This window comes from Oncorhynchus mykiss, chromosome 16 (genome assembly GCF_013265735.2).
Source record: "Oncorhynchus mykiss isolate Arlee chromosome 16, USDA_OmykA_1.1, whole genome shotgun sequence".
Lineage (NCBI taxonomy): Eukaryota > Metazoa > Chordata > Actinopteri > Salmoniformes > Salmonidae > Oncorhynchus > Oncorhynchus mykiss.
Window position 1 is genome coordinate 71,782,890 of NC_048580.1, and position 21,445 is coordinate 71,804,334.

The 21,445-nt window shown below is 42.7% G+C and overlaps 1 protein-coding gene across 2 annotated transcripts in view; it reads left to right on the plus strand.

Moving 5' to 3' along the window:
• Positions 1-119: 119 nt before the first annotated feature.
• The window catches only part of LOC110492673 (monocarboxylate transporter 5), a 54,010-nt gene continuing 32,684 nt past the window's right edge, over positions 120-21,445 (plus strand). The window contains exons 1-8 of one of the 2 annotated variants that reach the window (XM_036947716.1): positions 120-862; positions 1,521-1,615; positions 4,407-4,546; positions 10,228-10,378; positions 10,708-10,840; positions 11,310-11,453; positions 13,247-13,408; positions 13,537-14,232. In XM_036947716.1, coding sequence (XP_036803611.1) covers positions 4,524-4,546; positions 10,228-10,378; positions 10,708-10,840; positions 11,310-11,453; positions 13,247-13,408; positions 13,537-14,232 — 1,309 coding nt within the window. In that variant the 5' untranslated portion in view covers positions 120-862; positions 1,521-1,615; positions 4,407-4,523. The remainder of the gene's footprint in view (positions 863-1,520; positions 1,616-4,406; positions 4,547-10,227; positions 10,379-10,707; positions 10,841-11,309; positions 11,454-13,246; positions 13,409-13,536; positions 14,233-21,445) is intronic. The other variant, XM_036947715.1, reaches the window with a different exon arrangement.

Here is a 21,445-nt window from a genome sequence, read left to right on the forward strand (position 1 = left end):
CTTTCAGTGAACGCATTTCCAGTTCAATGCATTTCTAGGGCATCTCAGGTCGATAAACTTTAACTGGGATCCGGTCAGTTTAATCTTCTGACCTTCGTGTCATGGGTCCATTATTTTCTCCTTTAGATGGTTCAGCATTTCTCGTGGCATCCTGCTGAGGTAATTCTGTGCAAATAATAGGCCTAAGTGTGGATGGAACGTATTAGTTTCAAAACCTAGTTATATGGTTTTATACCATTTTAATAATCTCTCATTATTACACAATTTGAGTTCAGGTCACACAGACCTTGCGCTAAAGTTCCCCTGCAGTGGATGGGATGTCCCGTTACATGCGGCGAGAACACTGCAGTCAGCGATAACGCCTAGGTTGGCTGTCAATCTGTAGAAAGACCCTCTATCTCCGATCATCTCTATAATCTCTAACTCTTAACATTGTTCGTGCTCATCCTCAATTTTTAGCCTTTATTAACATGCTGTTTTGACAGAGCAGTGAGACGTTTTTATATCCTTTTGGGAGGTTTTCAGAGCGACCAGTCACGTGTCAGCCCCTGTGAGAGCGACTTTGGTTCACGCGACCCTTCTCAATAAATCGCAAATGTTCTGTTGAACTCTGAGGGGGGAATACACACAGTTAAATAAAGTTATGGCTCATTCATCCTCAAAGGAACGGGTCCTGCTATGTCGAAGTATATATATGTCAAGGAAACTTCAAGTAGAAGCAGCCTATTAAGTGCACTATCAAAAGGACAGTGTGCACCTAAAATGTAGGAATCTCCCATCTAGCTCTTCGAGCGCAGAACACCATCGATATTACTTACTATTGGAGATCAAGAGTAAATTCAAAATCTGATGGAAGATTAAGGTATGTATATAAGTATGTTAAATACTGTAATTTCAGTTTTCATGAATCAATAGCTAAGTGTTCTATACTGAAGTGTTTTTGCATTTCTGTATTTATTTTTATAGGGCTTTTGGGGATATGGTTTTATTGTTTTAAAAAAAAGTCACAAATACATAATCATTTATATTAGCCTATTTTGTTTTATTGTTGGCTGTAGCCTACTATTAATGATTGCTGCTACACACTACGTAATTTCAATCTTGTGCCATTTGGAGTGCACGGGCACTGACTGCACCGATGTAGTTTGACCGAATCTATTAACCCATAAGTCCTTTTATTAAATTCATTAGCGGTGACAATTAGTCGTGATTATCCATCTTGTGTGAAATACTTTTTTTTTTTTTTTTTGGGGGGGGGGGGGATATATGTTCATATGGTCTTACATAGTAACTTAATTAAGCAATCTGGGATCTGGCTAAATGTCATTCATTTAAAAGTCCCAAAAGTGATGTGCCAATCCCAGATTACCCATTTAATGTTCAGTTAATTTCTGTGTTCTTGACCTGGTCACCTGGTTGTTATAAGGTTACTGTATTCAAACATATGTTTATGACCTGTGTGTTTCTCTAACTCAATTCAAACAGCTAGTGGGTAGTGATTTATCAATTTCCCCAAACAGAGTTGTGACTGTAGGTAGGGTGAGTTGAGGGGCTCCAATGCAACAATAAAACGCTGATCTAAAAGAGAGCAACTGGTCCAGCAGATTTGTATATGGTAAGAGACCTCTCTATGAGTTTATATTTACAATACTGCGGTGGTGTATGGTCCAGACCTCGGTTCAAATAGTATTTTTTTTAAAATTGAAACTCTCCCAGTTCAAGTTTATTTAATTATTTTACCAGGCAAGTCAGTTAGGAACAAATTCTTATTTTCAATGACAGCCTTTTTTAAAATACTAACTGTCTTGTTCAGGGGCAGAAGAACAGTTTTTTTTTTTACCTTGTTAGCTCGGGGATTTGATCTTGCTAGTCCAACGCTCTAACCACTAGGCTACCTGCCGCCAAAAGTGGAACCAATATAAAACCCTGACCACCTGGCACTCCCGGTGAGGACATGCAAACACAACGTATTTTAAAGATTTCAAATAGTACTTGAATACTTTGGCGTATGAGTTCACAATACTGTGGTGTGTGGTCGTTCCATTCTCCTTTTCAGGGATAATAAACTAAGCCAAAATCTTTTTTCACCTAATCACCAAGCAGCTTCTTAGCAACTTAATCTCACCATTCCTCATGACTAATGCGGATTCAAGAATGTGAGAGTTTGCTATTAGCATTGTGTTGTATTACTATAATATGGAGTCATATGGGGAGGCAAAGCTACAGTAGTTGTGGCTACAGATCTGTGGTCACAGAGCTTGTTCGTACAGTAAATCCTTAAAAAGGAAACTGATATATTATCTCAAGCTATTGTATTCAAAACATACAATGATCAAATATCATAATTTGAGTTGTTTGCTCTCAAATATTGGAAAAACCTTGAGATGAGAACAATTACTCTGAAATGAGAGAATCTTTCATTTTCCAACGAAACAATGAGTTCAACCGGTTTTGTTCTTTTAATTGAACTTTTCTGGTCGCCTGACCAATATCCTGTTTCAACCTGATCTACTCCAGGACAAAGCAATCAACATGCCTAGTTTATTGTAATTGATTGCCTGTTAAGCCATTGTTGACGCAACACTCCAAAGGGAGTTGGATGCTGTAACTGAACCCACTGGGCATAGCCAATGTCAATTCGACGTCTATGTGATTACAAAGTGAAGGCAATAAAAATGTCAATCATATCATTGGACTTCGGTTAAAAGTTGGGTGATTAAAAAAAAAATGTTTTAACAATTCTTGAAATGAGTTTACTTTGATGACTTTTTGGTATATCCAATTTATTTTTCAGGAAAAAAACGTAGAATTTTAGTTGAAACAACAACGTGGAAACAACAGCGATTCATCCAGTTTCTGCCCAGCGAGAAAGCTTCTAACTAACATTTTGGCTAACCTGAAGGTTTCCATCATAGGGTTCTTATATAGATAGACAGATGAGACCAGAGCCCCTTGGTCTTAATATAGGAAATGAATATGCTAACTTAGCTATCCAGACATGCTAGCTCTTCACACAGAAGATGGATATGGTAGCTGTCCAGACATAGCACACAGCTAGCTATGTGGCGTATAATGTGACATACTATAGTATGTGTCAATAACTAGCACGCCTCCACCCCAGGGGCCCTAGCACTGCTCATAGACAGAGATACTAGCAGCCTCAACCTCAAAGCCCTTAGCACTGCTCAGAGACAGAGATACTAGCAGTCTCAACCTCAGGGCCCTTAGCACTGCTCAGGGCCAGAGATACTAGCAGCCTCCACATCAGGGCCCTTAGCACTGCTCAGGGCCAGAGATACTAGCAGCCTCCACATCAGGGCCCTTAGCACTGCTCGGGGCCAGAGATACTAGCAGCCTCCACATCAGGGCCCTTAGCACTGCATAGAAACTCAGAGATAATGATAAGGGCTGGAAACCCCTGACACACACCCTACAGTCCCACCCCCTCAATAGCTCATCCTCCTGCTTCTGAGCTCCTCCCTGGTATAACCCGACAGACAGCTCCTCCCTGGTATAACCCGACAGACTGAGCACCAGGTCTGTGGTGGTTCAATACATGTCATGCATGCCAGAGGTGACATTTAGCTTACTTCAGCCCTGGCTTGCAGGAAGGAAATCCAATCCGGCATGATCTAGTTTGAACCTGCTCGCGCTCTTAAAGCAAAATGTAGAGTAATATTAAGATGCACTTTAATGACATTACAGTTTTTGTAGGACAGCTTCAACTGACTCTCCAATTTGATTTGAATAATATAACAAAACACAATCTATAGATTATCATCATTTAATCTATAGATAATCATACTTTTTCAACCTTTTTGGCTGATGAAAGAGTGCTAAGGTCAGACTATTGCTTTAGATCTGTCTGTCCCCCTCGCCTACCTTATGTCTGTCTCTCTCTCTCTGTTTGTCCAGAGATGTCTCTGCTTTTTCAGAGTTTCTCAAAGAAAGATGGTCATTGTGCCAGTGGTCATCGTTGACATCCATCCGAGTGTTTTTTGAAAACGGGGTTCTTGCCCCGTTCATTATCTCAAGACTAGTTTGTCCTGATCCCCGTCTCCTCCTTCGTGATCTGTTAGATCTATTTGATCTCCCTGAAAGGAATCTGGAAAGGCAAGAAGAAAGTTGCATCATTCTGCAAAGGTGGTCATTGTGAGAACTCAATCAAATGGATCTCATTTAAATACTGTGTCTTCATGCTTACGCTTTGATGGATGGTTATCTGTGTACAACGCTTGCTAACTTCAACTTCAGTCAGGGAAAGTTTTTCTCTCAAGACAAGTCACACGGTTGCCATGAATTTCATTTCATTTAGCTTTTATCGAACCATAAAAGACCTTGAGGTTAAACATTTTCTGGGGGGATTTTTTTGAAGTTATTTTTAACTTGTTTGTATGTTGTTACAGGTGCAAGGCTAACCTTGACACAGCTGTAGATGTATCTCCCTATCCAGACACACCAGAGGATGACGCTACAGTAGACAACGGATCTTTTGAATTCTCTCTGCTGCTGCTGCTTTCACCATGCTACCTAAAGAACACAACAGGTAAATGACACCTCCGCCTGTATCTGTACCTGTAACCACTAATGACTGTAGAGATCCTATGGCTGCTTTTAATTAATCTAATTACCAATAATAATATGTATAAAACAGTATAAATCAGGTCCTTAGGAAACTATGCAGTTATTTTTTTTGTTGTTGTTGTATTATTTCTTACATTGTTAGCCCAGAAAATCTCAAATGTTTTTACATACAGCCGGGAAGAACTATTGGATATAAAAGTGATGTCAACTTACCAACCAGGAACTGGTCTTCCCCGAGCAGATCCTTTGTTTTGTTTTTTTTAACCTTTATTTAACTAGGCAGGTCAGTTAAGATCAAATTCTTATTTTTAATGACGGCCTAGTGGGTTAACTGGTCTAGGAACAGTGGGTTAACTGGTTTAGGAACAGGGGGTTAACTGGTCTAGGAACAGGGGGTTAACTGGTCTAGGAACAGGGGGTTAACAGGTCTAGGAACGGTGGGTTAACTAACTGGTCTAGGAACAGTGGGTTAACTGGTCTAGGAACAGTGGGGTTAACTAACTGGTCTAGGAACTGTGGGTTAACTAACTGGTCTAGGAACTGTGGGTTAACTAACTGATCTAGGAACAGTGGGTTAACTGGTCTAGGAACTGTGGGTTAACTGGTCTAGGAACAGTGGGGTTAACTAACTGGTCTAGGAACAGTGGGTTAACTGGTCTAGGAACAGGGGGTTAACTAACTGGTCTAGGAACAGTGGGTTAACTGGTCTAGGAAGGTGGGGTTAACTGGGGGTTAACTGGTCTAGGAACAGTGGGTTAACTAACTGGTCTAGGAACAGTGGGTTAACTGGTCTAGGAACTGTGGGTTAACTGGCTAAGGAACAGTGGGTTAACTGGTCTAGGAACAGTGGGTTAACTGGTCTAGGAACAGGGGGTTAACTGGTCTAGGAACAGTGGGTTAACTAACTGGTCTAGGAACTGTGGGTTAATTGGTCTAGGAACAGTGGGTTAACTGCCTGTTCAGGTGCAGAACAAAAGATTTTGTCAGCTCGGGGATTTGAACTTGCAACCTTTCAATTGCTAGTCCAACTCTCTAACCACTAGGCTACCCTACCGCCCCATCTGACCTTCACCCTGGACATGGGATCTTATCTCAGAGGCTGACCCAAAACAACGTGGTCGCCGCAGGAGAGGCAGACGAAGCGGGCTACTGGTCAGACTCAGAAGGCGAGCACAGCATCCACCGCTTCCGACCATATTACTCACCAATGTCCAATCTCTAGATAACAAGGTGGATGAAATTAGGGCACGAGTTGCCTTCCAGAGAGACATCAGAGATTGTAACATTCTCTGTTTCACGGAAACATGGCTCACTCGGGATATGTTGTCAGAGTCGGTACAGCCGTCCGGATTCTTCATGCATCGCGCCGACAGAAACCAACACCTTCCTGGTAAGAAGAAGAGCGGGGGTGTATGCCTTATGATTAACGATTAATGGTGTAATCACAACAACATACAGGAACTCAAGTCCCTTTGTTCACTTGACCTAGAATTCCTTACAATCAAATGCCGACCGCATTATCTTCCAAGAGAATTCTCTTTGATTAGTCACAGCCGTGTATACCCCCCCTAAGCAGATACCCAGTCGGCCCTGAAAGGACTTCACTGGACTCTATGTAAACTGGAAACCATACATCCTGATGCTGCATTTATTGAAGCTGGGGATTTTAACAAAGCTAACCTGAGAACAATACTTCCTAAATTCTATCAGCATATCGAATGCGTGACACAAGCCTCTAGCATTCTGGATCATTGCTACTCTAACTTCTGTGATGCATACAAAGCCCTCCCCCGCACTGCCTTCGGGAAATTTGAACATGACTCCATTTTGTTGCTCCCAGCCTATAGACAGAAACTAAAACAAGAAACGCCCGTGCTCAACCAGCGTCATGTTCTGATCAGCTTGATCGACCTGTTTGCGCTCTCTTTTTCTCTATCTTTCTCCTCTGTTTCTCTCCCTCTCTCTCTCTCTTTTTTCTCTGTTTCTCTTTCTCTCCCTCTCTCTCTCTTTCTCTGTTTCTCTCTCTCTCTCTCTCACTAAAGGGTTCTATTTTCAGCTGGTGCTCAGGCGCTAGTGTCAAACGTACATTAGTTTGCAGTTCCGTCATGTAAAAACTGGCACACCCTGGATAGTTTCGTTCATTTACATCAGCTCGCTTGTACTGAGATGGGAGGGGCGGTAATATTTGAGGTTTGTCCTTATTATAAACAATCGCAAAAGTGACAATTTTAAGACTCACAAAAAGCAGGTTTTAACGGTAACACAGTTGAGAGCGGAAGTGCAGCCAATCCAGCAGTGACACACAGGGCCCATGGAAGTGGATGTTGTATTTAAAAAAACATCAAAAATAGGCAAGTAGCCGATGAATAAAGGGGTTTTAAATGGTCTACTGAAAGTGCTTTGAGTTTTTTTTGCCTTCATGCCTTTTCATGATTCACAATTCACCTGCATACTTAATTTTGCTTGTTCAAGTAGGTTATCCATCCCCATTTTCAAAGAGCGCCCCTCGTCCGATTACCAAAGATACGCTCCTTAAAACTATTCAGTCCTCCTATAATGCCACATTAATTAATGGGGGAAAAAAAATAGGCAACGATACAGGAGCCTAGTATTTTGTATACAGTGCATTCGGAAAGTATTCAAACCCCTTGACTTTTTCCACATTTTGTTACGTTACAGCATTATTCTAAAATGTATTCAATTGTTTTTTTTTCCTTATCAATCTACACACACTACCCCCATAATGACAGAGAAAAAAAACAGGTTATTGTACATTTATAAAAATAAGGAAATATGACATTTATTGAAGTACCCTTTACTCAGTAAAGGCACACCAGTGGGTTAACTGCCTGTTCAGGGGCAGAACGATAGATTGGTACCGTGTCAGCTCGGGGGTTTGAACTTGCAACCTTCCGGTTACTAGTCCAACATTATTAGTCCAACGCTCTAACCACTAGGCTACCCTGTCACTGGTCATAGTAAGCAAATGTTTTCCTTAATAAAGCAGCAGTCAGTGCTAGTGCTACGCACTGAATTTATTCGATATGTACATACTGTACTCTATACCATCTACTGCATCTTTGCCTATGCCGCACGGCCATCGCTCATCCATATATTTATATATATATTCTTATTCATCCCTTTACATTTGTGTGTATAAGGTAGTTGTGAATTTATTAGATTATTTGTTAGATATTACTGCATTGTCGGAACTCAAAGCACAAGCATTTTGCTACACTTGCATTAACATCTGCTAACCATGTGTATGTGACCAATAACATTTTATTTGATTTAGTGAGAAAATACAAGTGCAAACTGCTAGGTGCTATTGGGGACTTGTTGTCTAACTGGGATATATGTTCCTGACGAAGTAAGTTGTTAGCAGCTGGGTTGGGCTGGCAGGAATCTTGGAAATGTGGAGGTGTTTCTTGGAATGTTTTTGTGATTAATCTACAGAGCTTCACCAACACAACCAAACATTGGCCAGGCTGTCCTACATTGCAGACTGACATACCAGCTAACCACATCATATGATATACAGATGTAGGATCTGAATTTGAGACAGGTTGCTACAGCAAGAAAATAATCATGCAGCAACAGAAAATGTGGATTATAATTTAATTAAGCAACATTTTTGTAGGGGTTGATATGTTCTTTGTACGGGAAAATCAAGTCTGAAATTTCATAGGTAAAATGTCATGGTTCAGAAGCCTTTTTAAACCTCAGGTAAGCTCTCCTGAAACAGGGTGATCAAATTAAGATCCTACAAGCTGTAGCAATCGGATGTCCAACAATGCAGCGTCTGCAAAGTAGTTGGAAGGTACTGGTTTCAGGTCAAGTTTGTTCGCATGTTAAACTGTTTTTGTCTGGTTTATGGAGCGACCAAGTCCCGGCTTGGGCGTTTGTCCCAATTGTCAGCCTATTCTCTTTATAGTACACTGGTCCAAAGGGAATAGGGCTCCATTTTGGACACACTGCTAGTCATTATCACCCCACAGTTGGCTGGCAGTCATTATCACCCCACAGCTGGCTTAGACAGATTTAAAGAGTCATGAACAAGTCAATCTCCTCAACCATTCCTAATTCCAGGGAGAACCTCACGACACAAGGCTACGGATTCATGTTAGCAAAGCTGGGGTTTTACACACACACACACACGCACGCACGCACGCACGCACGCACGCACGCACGCACGCACGCACGCACACACACACACACACACACACACACACACACACACACACACACACACACACACACAGAGAGAGAATCATGTTCACAAAGCTGGGACCTTGTCCTTGCTGGTGATCCATGACACACACAAAATCATGTGTAGCTATATGGGTGATAAATGATAATTTACAGTCTCTAAGAAGAACTCCCAACCTCTCAGTATCCTTAACTCTCTATCTATAGAGTCCCTTGAGTAAAGCGCTGTCAGTAGCATTGCACTTGGCCAGTGTCTATAGGAAATGCACAATATCCTGGGACAAGTATAGTGTTGCTGACAGCGCTTTTACTCAAGGGACTCTATAGATGGTGCGTGTTGAAATATTAACGTGTGCTGCGACATACAGGCCGAGTTCCCTGGGTGGGAGGAGTTTACACATTTTAATTTAGACCATTCCAGAGGTCCGAGTGTGAAATCTTCAAATTCACCCACAGACAGTCGGACCAAGGAGATCTACTGTAATTCAGACACGTGTTGTCAACACACCTAAAACACTAAAGTTTTAACCTTGTTAACTAGGGCCGGGACGATACCAGTATCGCGATACTCGTTAGTATCTTTGCAAAGAAATAAAACACAAAGCGGACTTAACTTCTTAAAGAAACATCCCTATTGTTGGCAAACAAACATCATTATGATGTCATCCAGACATTATGACATTATGATGTCATCCAGAATCACCTGTATTTATTTTCCAGGTTATAGAACACAATATGTTACATACAGAATTTTTTTTTTTTTTAAAGGACCAAAGAGTTTGGTCTGCTTCGTGTTTTTCCATTTTTGCCATGGAAAAAATAATAATATGGTACTGGTATCGTCACAGGCCTTAATGTTAAAATCCCTGAAATAATCTGCCCAGGGACTCTGTCTGCACTAACCAATAGGAGTTAGTAACCTGTCCTTATCCATCACTATTACCAACCGGAGTGGGGGGGAAAAAATGAAATAGTAGCCACGGTTGACTACTTTAAACCTATTCTTTAACCTATGAAGACATTGCAGTGTCTCTGGTAGCTACTGTACAACTAAAGCTTTGTCAGTAGAGGTCAAATTAGATCAAATGAGCCACTACTTTGAGGTTTTTGTATGGATTACATACAGTACATTTGAAGTATGACTTATTTCATAAAATACATAAAGTACTTTTCTGACCACAGCTTTTCATGTACAATATACACCAGTACAGTATACAGTAGATTATATAATTCTATACCGAACATTTTTCTTACGTTCTCATCAAGCGTTTAGCTGAGATTTACTGTACGGCTCATGATTAGGATTATTATCAGAATGCGCTGTGGCTGAGTAACTAAGCCCATAGATGTGGGAGGTTTACAGTCCTTTGAAAGTGTTTCATAGCTATTGTTTACTTTGAAAAGTGTTTTTGCATTGTTGTGGTATGTTTGCAGCGAGCCCAAGGCTGCCAAGCTCAGCCTGTTCAACAGAAATAACGCCCTGAATGCCTGTATGAAGAAAGAGGAGAAGAAAGAGAAGGAGATTCATTATGACGATTCCCCAGATGGTGGCTGGGGCTGGATGGTCGTACTTCACTGCTTCCTGGTACGACTTCTTCTTTGAGTGTTTGGAGGTTCACCAAATGTTTATCTATTGGACATGTTTCTAGATTAAAAAAAATATATAATTGTTCATATGTTATACAATTATGCAGAGTTAGGGTCAATTTAATTTAGATTCCAGTCGATTCGTAAAAGTAAACCGAATTCCAATTTGGAATTTCAGTGTACTTCCCGAATTGACTGCAATAGAAAGGGAATTGACCCGAACCCTGACCCCCCCCCAACCCTGCATTTTGTAGTGTGGCAGATCATGTGTGTGTGTGTGTGTACACGTCTGCCTACCTGCCTCCCTCTTTCTGTCTCTGACTCCAGGTGAATGTGCTGGTGATGGGGACCCTGAAGACGTTTGGGATCTTCTTTGTGACATTCCAGGATGAGTTCGGAGGGTCGGCAGAGAGTATCAGCTGGATCGGCTCGATCATGTCTAGCCTGCGGCTCTCTGGAGGTCAGAGTTCACATGACATGAAAACACTCAGACTACTACTGTATCACAGGAGGTTGGTGGCACCTTAATTGGGGAGGACGGGCTCGTGATAACGGCTGGAGAGGAATGATTGGAACGGTATCAAATACATCAAACGCATGGTGTCCAGGTGTTTGATGCCATTCCATTTACTTCCAGACGTTATTATGAGCCGTCCTCCCCTCAGCAGCCCCCACTGTACTGTATCTGTGTGTGTGCGCGTGTTTAATTCAATTAATGTGTGCAGTGTGTGTGTGAGGTCAGAGTTCACATAAAACCAAAGTCTGACCACATCACTCGTCCCTCTGGGTCTGGGGTCTGGGGTCTGGGGGGTCTGGCTCTTGTGTTGCATCACTGACAACATCTGACACCTGTCTGTCCTACTAAGAGCTTTGTGAATGGATGAATTATGGGATACATTTTCATGTTTTTCTGTTTGTTCCTGTGTTAGGTCCCCTGGCCGCTGTATCGTGTGCGAAGCTGGGGAACAGAGTGACCTCTATAGCTGGGGCTGTGCTGGTCAGTGTTGGCTTCCTCATGAGTGTCTTTGCCACCAGTGTGGTATTCCTATACATCAGCATGGGGCTGATTGTGGGTAAGTTATCAGAGGTTAAAAGAGGTTAAAAGAGCTACAGAGCAGACTAGGCTGGAGTCCAATATATGTGTAAAATACTTGATATACTTGAACTGTCATACAGTGTATTTTTTTCTGTCTTGCATTTTTATTTTGGTATTTGGTGACAAATCACGTTTTTAATGAAAAAAAATAGGAATCTGTGTCTGAATCTGTGATGATCATAAAATACATTATCATAAATACACTGTATGACCAAAAGTATAAAACATCTAATTCCAAAATCATGGTCATTAATACGGAGTTGGTCCCTCCTTTGCTGCTATAACAGCCTGCACTCTTCTGGGAAGGCTTTCCACTAGATGTTGGAACATTGCTGCGGGGACTTGCTTCCATTCAGCCACAAGAGCATTAGTGAGGTCGGGCACTGATGTTGGGGGTGATTAGGCCTGGCTCATAGTCGGTGTTCCAATTCATCCCAAAGGTGTTTGATGAGGTTGAGGTCAAGGCTCTGTGCAGACCAGTCAAGTTCTTCCACACCGATCTCGACTAACCATTTCTATATGGACCTCACTTTGAGCACAGTGGCATTGTAATGCTGAAACAGGAAAGGGCCTTCCCCAAACTGTTGCCACAAAGTTGGAAGCACAGAATCATCTAGCATGTAATTGTATGCTGTAGCGTTAAGATTTCCCTGCACTGGAACTAAGGGTCCTAGCCCGGACCATGAAAAACAGCCCCAAACCATTATTCCTCCTCCACCAAACTTTACAGTTTGGACTATGCATTCAAGCAGGTAGTGTTCTCCTGGCATCCGCCAAACCCAGATTTGTCCGTCGGAGTGCCAGATGGTGAAGTTGAGTGGCTGCTGCCAACATACTGACTCAAATCTTGGATGTAATAAATGTATCACTAGTCACTTTAAACAATGCCACTTTATATCATGTTTACATACCCTACATTACTCATCTCATATGTATATACTGTACTCTATACCATCTACTGCATCTTGCCTTTGCCATTCGGCCATTGCTCATCCATTTATTTATATGTACATATTCATTCCTTTACACTTGTGTGTAAAAGGTAGTTGTGAAATTGTTAGATTACTTGTTAGATATTACTGCATGGTCAGAACTAGAAGCACAAGCATTTCGCTACACTCGCACTAACATCTGCTAACCATGTGTATGTGACCAATAAAATTTGATTTGAAGTGTGAATTGTGACTCCAGAGAATGCGTTTCCACTGCTCCAGAGTCCAATGGCGTTGAGCTTTACACCAATGCAGCCGACGCTTGGCATGGTGATCTTAGGTTTGTGCGCAGCTGCTCGGCCAAGGAAACCCATTTCAGGAAGCTCCCGACGAACAGTTATTGTGCTGACATTGCTTCCAGAGGCAGTTTGGAACTCTGTAGTGTGTTGCAACTGAGGACCGACGATTTTTACTCGCTACAGGACTTGTCATTCCAGTTCTATGAGCTTGTGTGGCGTACCACTTTGTGGCTGAGCTCCTCGACGTTTCCACTTCACAATAACAGCACTTACAGCACTTACAGTTGACTGGGGCAGCTCTAGCAGGGCAGAAATTTGACAATCTGACTTGTTGGAAACTATGACAGTGCCCAAGTCACTGAGCTCTTCAGTACCGGCCATTCTACTGCCAATGTTTGTCTATGGAGATTGCATGGCTGTGTGCTCAGTTTTATACTCCTGCTAGCAACGGGTGTGGCTAAAATAGCCCAAATCCACTCATTTGAAGGGGTGTCAACATACTGCTGTCTATATACTGTATGTCATGTAACCCCTCTCAGGCCTGGGTTTTGCACTCCTGTACCAAGCCACCTCTGTTGTCACGGCAACATATTTCCGTAAGAGGTTAGCGACGGCATACTCCATCGGGCGGTCTGGCATGGGCTTGACCTTCGCCCTCGCCCCTTTCACTCAGCTGCTGCTGGATCAGTATGCCTGGCAAGGTACTGACACACACACAGATATACACACACACATCTGTTATTGGGATGTGGAAATGATTTAATTATTATGGGAATATCATAATGCTCGTCTAGAATGACCCCGTAACACCCCTATGCTCCTCCCATAGGAGCTCTGCTGATCCTAGGAGGCCTGATGTTAAACCTGGTGGCCTCTGGGATGCTGCTAAGACCCATCCACATTAAGCCTGCACCACCCCCTTCCTCATCCTCATCTTCATCTATCCAAAAAAGCCTTCTGATAGATCCAGAGAAGGAGAAGGACCGCCCTCAGAATGGATGCTGCTTTAACAGATCCACAATGTTAACCAATGGCATCACCAAATCAGACTCTTCTCCTTCCACTCCACAACCCCTGCATTGGGACACTGAGACCTCAGAGAAGGTCTCCACACATGGGTTGGGTCAGAGCAACTACATCCCCCCACCTCCACCAAACCCTGAACTGACCAAGCTGGTACAAAACAGTGTGAACAGGCACGTTCAGGAGGCATCCCCTCCCACAGCCACCATAGACAGCCCCAGCCTCATGGAACAGAACGGTACCATTAGCCTAAACGGTTCCGCTGTGTTTGGGTTCTCCTCACCTAATGTTTCTACCACTGTGGATGATCACATCCCACCGGCTGTGAAAAATAACAGAGTCCTAGACTTCTCCCTGTTGAAGAACCCCTTCTTCTGCATCTACACTTGGTCCGTGGTATTCAGCCAGCTGGCTTACTTCATCCCCTACTTCCACTTGTCTGCCCGGGCCAGGAACCTGGGTATAGATGCCATGGATGCTTCCTTCATCATCTCTGTGGCAGGTGAGTCTCAGACAGTCAATCAACCTTCCCCTGAGACAAGGCTGTAGACATTCGGTCACCCTACAGGGCAAGTAGGCTGTGGGCATTAGGACACCATACCGGGCAAGTAGGTTGTAGGCATTAGGACACCATACCGGGCAAGTAGGCTGTAGGGTCTACAGACATGTCTCAGGGCTTTATCAACCCACAGAATCTCTCTTTTTCACGACATTTCCACAGTGCAAACAAGCAAGGATGGTGACCAAAGACAATACTCTCTCAGGATACTCATCCTTGTACCCTTGATGATTAAACAGTTTAATTTGAATATACCTTGTTGACTATAGGGTAGTAATAACACCTTCCCTAGTAAAGGGAAAGACCTAGTCAGATGAAAATTACAGGCCTCTCTCATCTTTTTAAGTGGGAGAACTTGCACAATTGGTGGCTGACTAAATACTTTTTTGTCCCACTGTATATGGAGGTGTATATATGGAGGTGTATACATGGAGGGGTGTATATATGGAGGTGTATATATGGAGGGGTGTATATATGGAGGTGTATATATGGAGGGGTGTATATATGGAGGTGTATATATGGAGGGGTGTATATATGGAGGTGTATATATGGAGGGGTGTATATATGGAGGTGTATATATGGAGGGGTGTATATATGGAGGTGTATACATGGAGGTGTATATATATATAGAGGTGTATATATATATATGGAGGTGTATATATGGAGGTGTATACATGGAGGGGTGTATATATGGAGGTGTATACATGGAGGGGTGTATATATGGAGGTGTATATATGGAGGGGTGTATATATGGAGGTGTATACATGGAGGTGTATATATATATAGAGGTGTATGTATATATATATATGGAGGTGTATACACGGAGGTGTATATATGAAGGTGTATATATGAAGGTGTATATATGGAGGTGTGTATATGGAGGTGTATATATATATATGGAGGTGTATACACGGAGGTGTATACACGGAGGTGTATATATGAAGGTGTATATATGAAGGTGTATATATGGAGGTGTGTATATGGAGGTGTATATGGAGGGGTGTATGTGGAGGTGTATATATGGAGGTGTATATGGAGGTGTATATGGAGGTGTGTATATGGAGGTGTGTATATGGAGGTGTATATGGAGGGGTGTATGTGGAGGTGTATATGGAGGTGTATATGGAGGTGTATATGGAGGAGTATATGGAGGGGTATATGGAGATGTATATGGAGGTGTATATGGAGGTGTATATGGAGGTGTATATATGGAGGTGTATATATGGAGGGGTATATGGAGGTGTATATGGAGGTGTATATGGAGGGGTATATATGGAGGTGTATATGGAGGTGTATATGGAGGTGTATATGGAGGGGTATATATGGAGGTGTATATGGAGGTGTATATGGAGGTGTATATGGAGGTGTATATGGAGGTGTATATATGGAGGTGTATATATGGAGGTGTATATATGGAGGTGTATATATGGAGGGGTATATGGAGGTGTATATGGAGGTGTATATGGAGGGGTATATATGGAGGTGTATATATGGAGGGGTATATGGAGGGGTATATATGGAGGTGTATATATGGAGGGGTATATATGGAGGTGTATATATGGAGGGGTATATGGAGGGGTATATATGGAGGTGTATATATGGAGGGGTATATATGGAGGTGTATATATGGAGGGGTATATGGAGGGGTATATATGGAGGTGTATATATGGAGGGGTATATGGAGGTGTATATATGGAGGTGTATATGGAGGGGTATATATGGAGGTGTATATGGAGGTGTATATGGAGGGGTATATGGAGGGGTATATATGGAGGTGTATATATGGAGGTGTATATATGGAGGGGTATATGGAGGGGTATATATGGAGGGGTATATATGGAGGTGTATATATGGAGGGGTATATGGAGGGGTATATATGGAGGTGTATATATGGAGGTGTATATGGAGGTGTATATATGGAGGTGTATATATGGAGGGGTATATGGAGGTGTATATATGGAGGTGTATATGGAGGGGTATATATGGAGGTGTATATGGAGGTGTATATGGAGGGGTATATGGAGGGGTATATATGGAGGGGTATATGGAGGTGTATATATGGAGGTGTATATGGAGGGGTATATATGGAGGTGTATATGGAGGGGTATATATGGAGGTGTATATATGGAGGTGTATATATGGAGGGGTATATGGAGGTGTATATATGGAGGTGTATATGGAGGTGTATATATGGAGGTGTATATGGAGGGGTATATATGGAGGTGTATATGGAGGTGTATATGGAGGTGTATATATGGAGGTGTATATATGGAGGGGTATATGGAGGTGTATATATGGAGGTGTATATATGGAGGTGTATATATGGAGGTGTATATGGAGGTGTATATGGAGGGGTATATGGAGGTGTATATATGGAGGTGTATATATGGAGGTGTATATATGGAGGTGTATATATGGAGGTGTATATATGGAGGGGTATATGGAGGTGTATATATGGAGGTGTATATGGAGGTGTATATGGAGGGGTATATGGAGGTGTATATATGGAGGGGTATATGGAGGTGTATATATGGAGGTGTATATGGAGGGGTATATATGGAGGTGTATATGGAGGTGTATATGGAGGTGTATATATGGAGGTGTATATATGGAGGGGTATATGGAGGTGTATATATGGAGGTGTATATATGGAGGTGTATATATGGAGGTGTATATGGAGGTGTATATGGAGGGGTATATGGAGGGGTATATATGGAGGTGTATATATGGAGGTGTATATGGAGGTGTATATATGGAGGTGTATATATGGAGGGGTATATGGAGGTGTATATGGAGGTGTATATGGAGGTGTATATGGAGGGGTATATATGGAGGTGTATATATGGAGGTGTATATGGAGGTGTATATATGGAGGTGTATATATGGAGGGGTATATGGAGGTGTATATATGGAGGTGTATATATGGAGGTGTATATATGGAGGTGTATATGGAGGTGTATATGGAGGGGTATATGGAGGGGTATATATGGAGGGGTATATGGAGGTTATATATGGAGGTGTATATATGGAGGGGTATATATGGAGGGGTATATGGAGGGGTATATATGGAGGGGTATATGGAGGTGTATATATGGAGGGGTATATGGAGGGGTATATGGAGGTGTATATATGGAGGGGTATACAGTGCTTTATTCAGACTCCTTTTCTTTTTCCACATTGTTTCTATACAGCCTTCCTCTAAAATGGATTTAAAAAAACAACAATTTCCTCATCAATCTACACACAATACCCCGTAGTGAAAAAAGCAAAAACAGGCTTTTAGAAAATCTTTGGTATTCAGACCCTTCACTATGAAATTTGAAATTGAGCTCACGTGCATCATATTTCCATTGATCATCCTTGAGATGTTTCTCCAACTTGACTGGAGTCCACCTATGGTACATTCATTTGATTGGACATGATTTGGAAAGCCACACCTGTCTATATAAGGTCCCACAGTTGACAGTGCATGTCAGAGCAAACACCAAGCCATGAGGTCGAAGGAATTGTCCGTAGAACTCCGAGACAGGATTGTGTCGAGGCACAGGTCTGGGGAAGGGTATCAAAAAATGCCTGCAGCATTGATGGTCCCCAAGAACACAGTGGCCTCCATCATTCTTAAATGGAAGAAGTTTGGAACCACCAAGACTCTTCCTAGAGCTGGCCGTGCGGCCAAACTGAGCAATTGGGGGAGAAGGGCCTTGGTCAGGGAGGTAACCAAGAACCTGATGGTCACTGTGACAGAGCTTCAGAGTTCCTCTGTGGAGATGGGAGAACCTTCCAGAAGGACAACCATCTTTGCAGCACTCCACCAATTAGGCCTTTATGGTCAAATGGTCAGACGGAAACCACTCCTCAGTAAAAGGCACATGACAGACCGCTTGAAGTTTTCCAAAAGGCACCTAAAGTACTTTCAGACCATGAGAAACAAGATTCTCTGGTCTGATGAAACCAAGATTGAACTCTTTGGCCTGAATGCCAAGCGTCACTTCCGGAAGAAACTTGGCACCATCCCCACGGTGAAGCATCGTGGTGGCACCATCCCTACGGTGAAGCATGGAGGTGGCAGCATCATGCTGTGGGAATGTTTTTCAGCGGAAGGGACTAGGAGACTAGTCAGGATTGAGGGAAAGATTAACAGAGCAAATTACAGAGAGATCCTTGATGAAAACCTGCTCCAGAGTGCGCAGGACCTCAGACCGGGGCGAAGGTTCACCTTCCACCAGGATAACAACCCTAAGCATACAGTCAAGACAATGCAAGAGTGGCATTGGGACAAGTCTCTGAATGGCCCTGTGTGGCCCAGCTAGAGACGGACTTGAACCAAATCAAACATCTCTGGAGAGACTTGAGAATAGCTGTGCAGCAACACTCCCCGTCCAACCTGACAGAGCTTGAGAGAAGAATGGGAGAAATTCCCCACATACAGGTGTGCCAAGCTTGTAGCGTCATGTCCAAGAAGACTCAAGGCTGTAATCACTGTCAAAGGAGCTTCAACAAAGTACTGAGTAAAGGGTCTGAATACTCATGTAAATGTGATATTTCTCAAATAAATATATATATATATTTTTCTAAAAACCTGTTTTTGCTTTGTCATTATGGGGTATTTTGTTTAGGTTGATGAGATTATTATTATTATTATTATTTTACATTTTGGAATAAGGCTGTAAAGTATCAAAATGTGGAAAAAGTGAAGGGGTCTGAAAACTTCCCAAATGGATTGTATGGATGGGGTATTTTGAGGCCTATATGAAAGGGTATTTTGTAAACCCAGAGCAAATGGAAGGATAAGTCGCCATCATCATTAATGTATTTGGTATTTGAAGGCAAATATAACAAATTCACAAAATATGAACACTGAGTTGCATTATAATGATGCACACAAACATATTTATTTATATTATGAAGACACAAAAGATGAAGACTGAGTTTTATTATAGTTTTTATAATAGGTGGAGTTCTCCTTACCTTATGCCCATTCCATGTTTCTTTTTAAATATAATAATTGACTGTGAACATACCATGGACAAAAACTGACATTTGTGTCGTTGAATGTTGATCCCGACTCCCTAGTCTGTCTCCCGACCGTATTCTGTCAATATCCATTAGGTCATTCAGGAAACTTTTCCTTCTAATGACAGAAGCGCAGAAGACGATGAGGTACTGTTTTGGTGCGTTCGTTTTAGCCTGCCAGAGGTGCCGGGTCAGCGCCAGAAGACGACGCGGTACTGTTTTGGTGCGTTCGTTTTAGCCTGCCAGAGGTGCCGGGTCAGTGCCAGAAGACGACGCGGTACTGATTTGGTGCGTTCGTTTTAGCCTGCCAGAGGTGCCGGGTCAGCGCCAGAAGACGACATGGTACTGTTTTGGTGCGTTCGTTTTAGCCTGCCAGAGGTGCCGGGTCAGTTTTCATCTCGTACAAAGGGAAAACCAGAACGAGCTTTCCGTCTTTGTCCTCTTCAAGTCTGCCGAGTTTGACTGCGCTCTGACCCAATGAGAATGGGGGGGTGGGGGAATCACCAAGGGTGACCAATCATATTTCAGGGGAGGCTGGTGCCACCTCGGGCCCTCCCCCTCGTCTCGCCCCTGACTGAAATGAGTGAGGGAGAAGTGCGAATGTCTATAGACCTCATCGCTGAGCAGAGAACATGCAGTGCGTCCGAGCAGGGCCGGACTAACGCATTTGGGTCTCCGGGGGACCTACTCCCCAACCCCCCCCAAAAATAACAACAATATTGTTTTGGGGGAAAGCAGATTGTTTTTGTAAAACAGCTAGATTCCTGCATTTCAACACATTTTGCCAAGTCCCCCGTGGCAATTTTGCCTATGTGACCAATAGAGCATGACTGGCAAAGTAATTGATCCAAACGACCTCAAGCTGTTGGCAATCAATCTGGAAAGCCAGTACAGTAATTGAATGAGCCGGGTGTTCCACAAATCTTTCTATGAACATATGCAAGATTCAAAATGTCCAATTTTCCGTATGCCTAGTCATGTAGAACGAGCCCAGCCGACTACCTAGTTTTCTTTGCAGTGGTTATGAGATGAGATTCTATTTTAGAAAAGGATGCAAACATACTATATCTTCAAATGTGTAGTTTTCAGGGCACTGTGTTTAGAGGTAGAACCAGCTTTATGTGAAGTTGTGGTTGGATAGATTATTAGAAATACTTTTTTAGAAGTGAGGCAAAACAAAAAAATAGACCTCAGCCATAGTTATCTTGTTCCTCTTACACTATTTATGAATTATTTGTGAGTACTGTAGCAGCGCAGACTCAGACCCTAGCTGCAGTAGTCTTATGTAAAACGTTCTTATATAAAACCTGAACTTTGGCCCAATAGCCCGAGCCGTCGAGTTCAGCTCAGTAGTATCCCCATTGATGAGGCTGAGGCCACTCTGTATGAAAACCAGGCTTGCGTCCTAAATGGTTCTACATTATCTATATAGGACCCTGGTGAAATGCAGTGCAGTACATAGGGGCACACCCCAGTATAAACGTCTTTCTCCTCTGACCAGACCGCTAGCCTAGCTGTACACACCACGTGCATACTGCAGCTAAAGCCAGATGGCTGAATGTGCTTTTTTAACAATTTCAAGTACACACACACACACACACTTACATTTGCATTAGAATAATTTAGCAGACGCTCTTGGAGTACCATGTTAGTAGTTGGTATGGATCTGTGCAACACCGCTTGGTATGGCAACTGCACCGCCCCCGACCGCATGGCGCTACAGAGGGGGGGGGGGGGGGGGGGTATGGACTCCCCAGTACAATCACTGGCGCCGAGACCCCCATGCCATCCAAGACCACTATATCAGGCAGTGTGAAAGGAAGGCAGGCGAAATTGTTAGACTCCAGCTACCCAAGTCATAGACTCTTCTCGCTGCTTCCGCATGGCAAGTGGTACCGGAGCCACATCTCTGACACCAACAGGCTCTTAATCATAAGACTGATACATAGCTAACAAAATGGCCACACGGACTATCTGACTTGTTGCTTACTTACAAACCCTTAACCAACAATGCCGTTTTAAGAAAATAAGTATTAAGAAAATATTTACTAAATAAACTAAAGCAACCAAAAAATAGAAAGTAACAGCAAAATAACAATAACGAGGCTATATACAGGTAGTACCGGTACTGAGTGAATGCTGG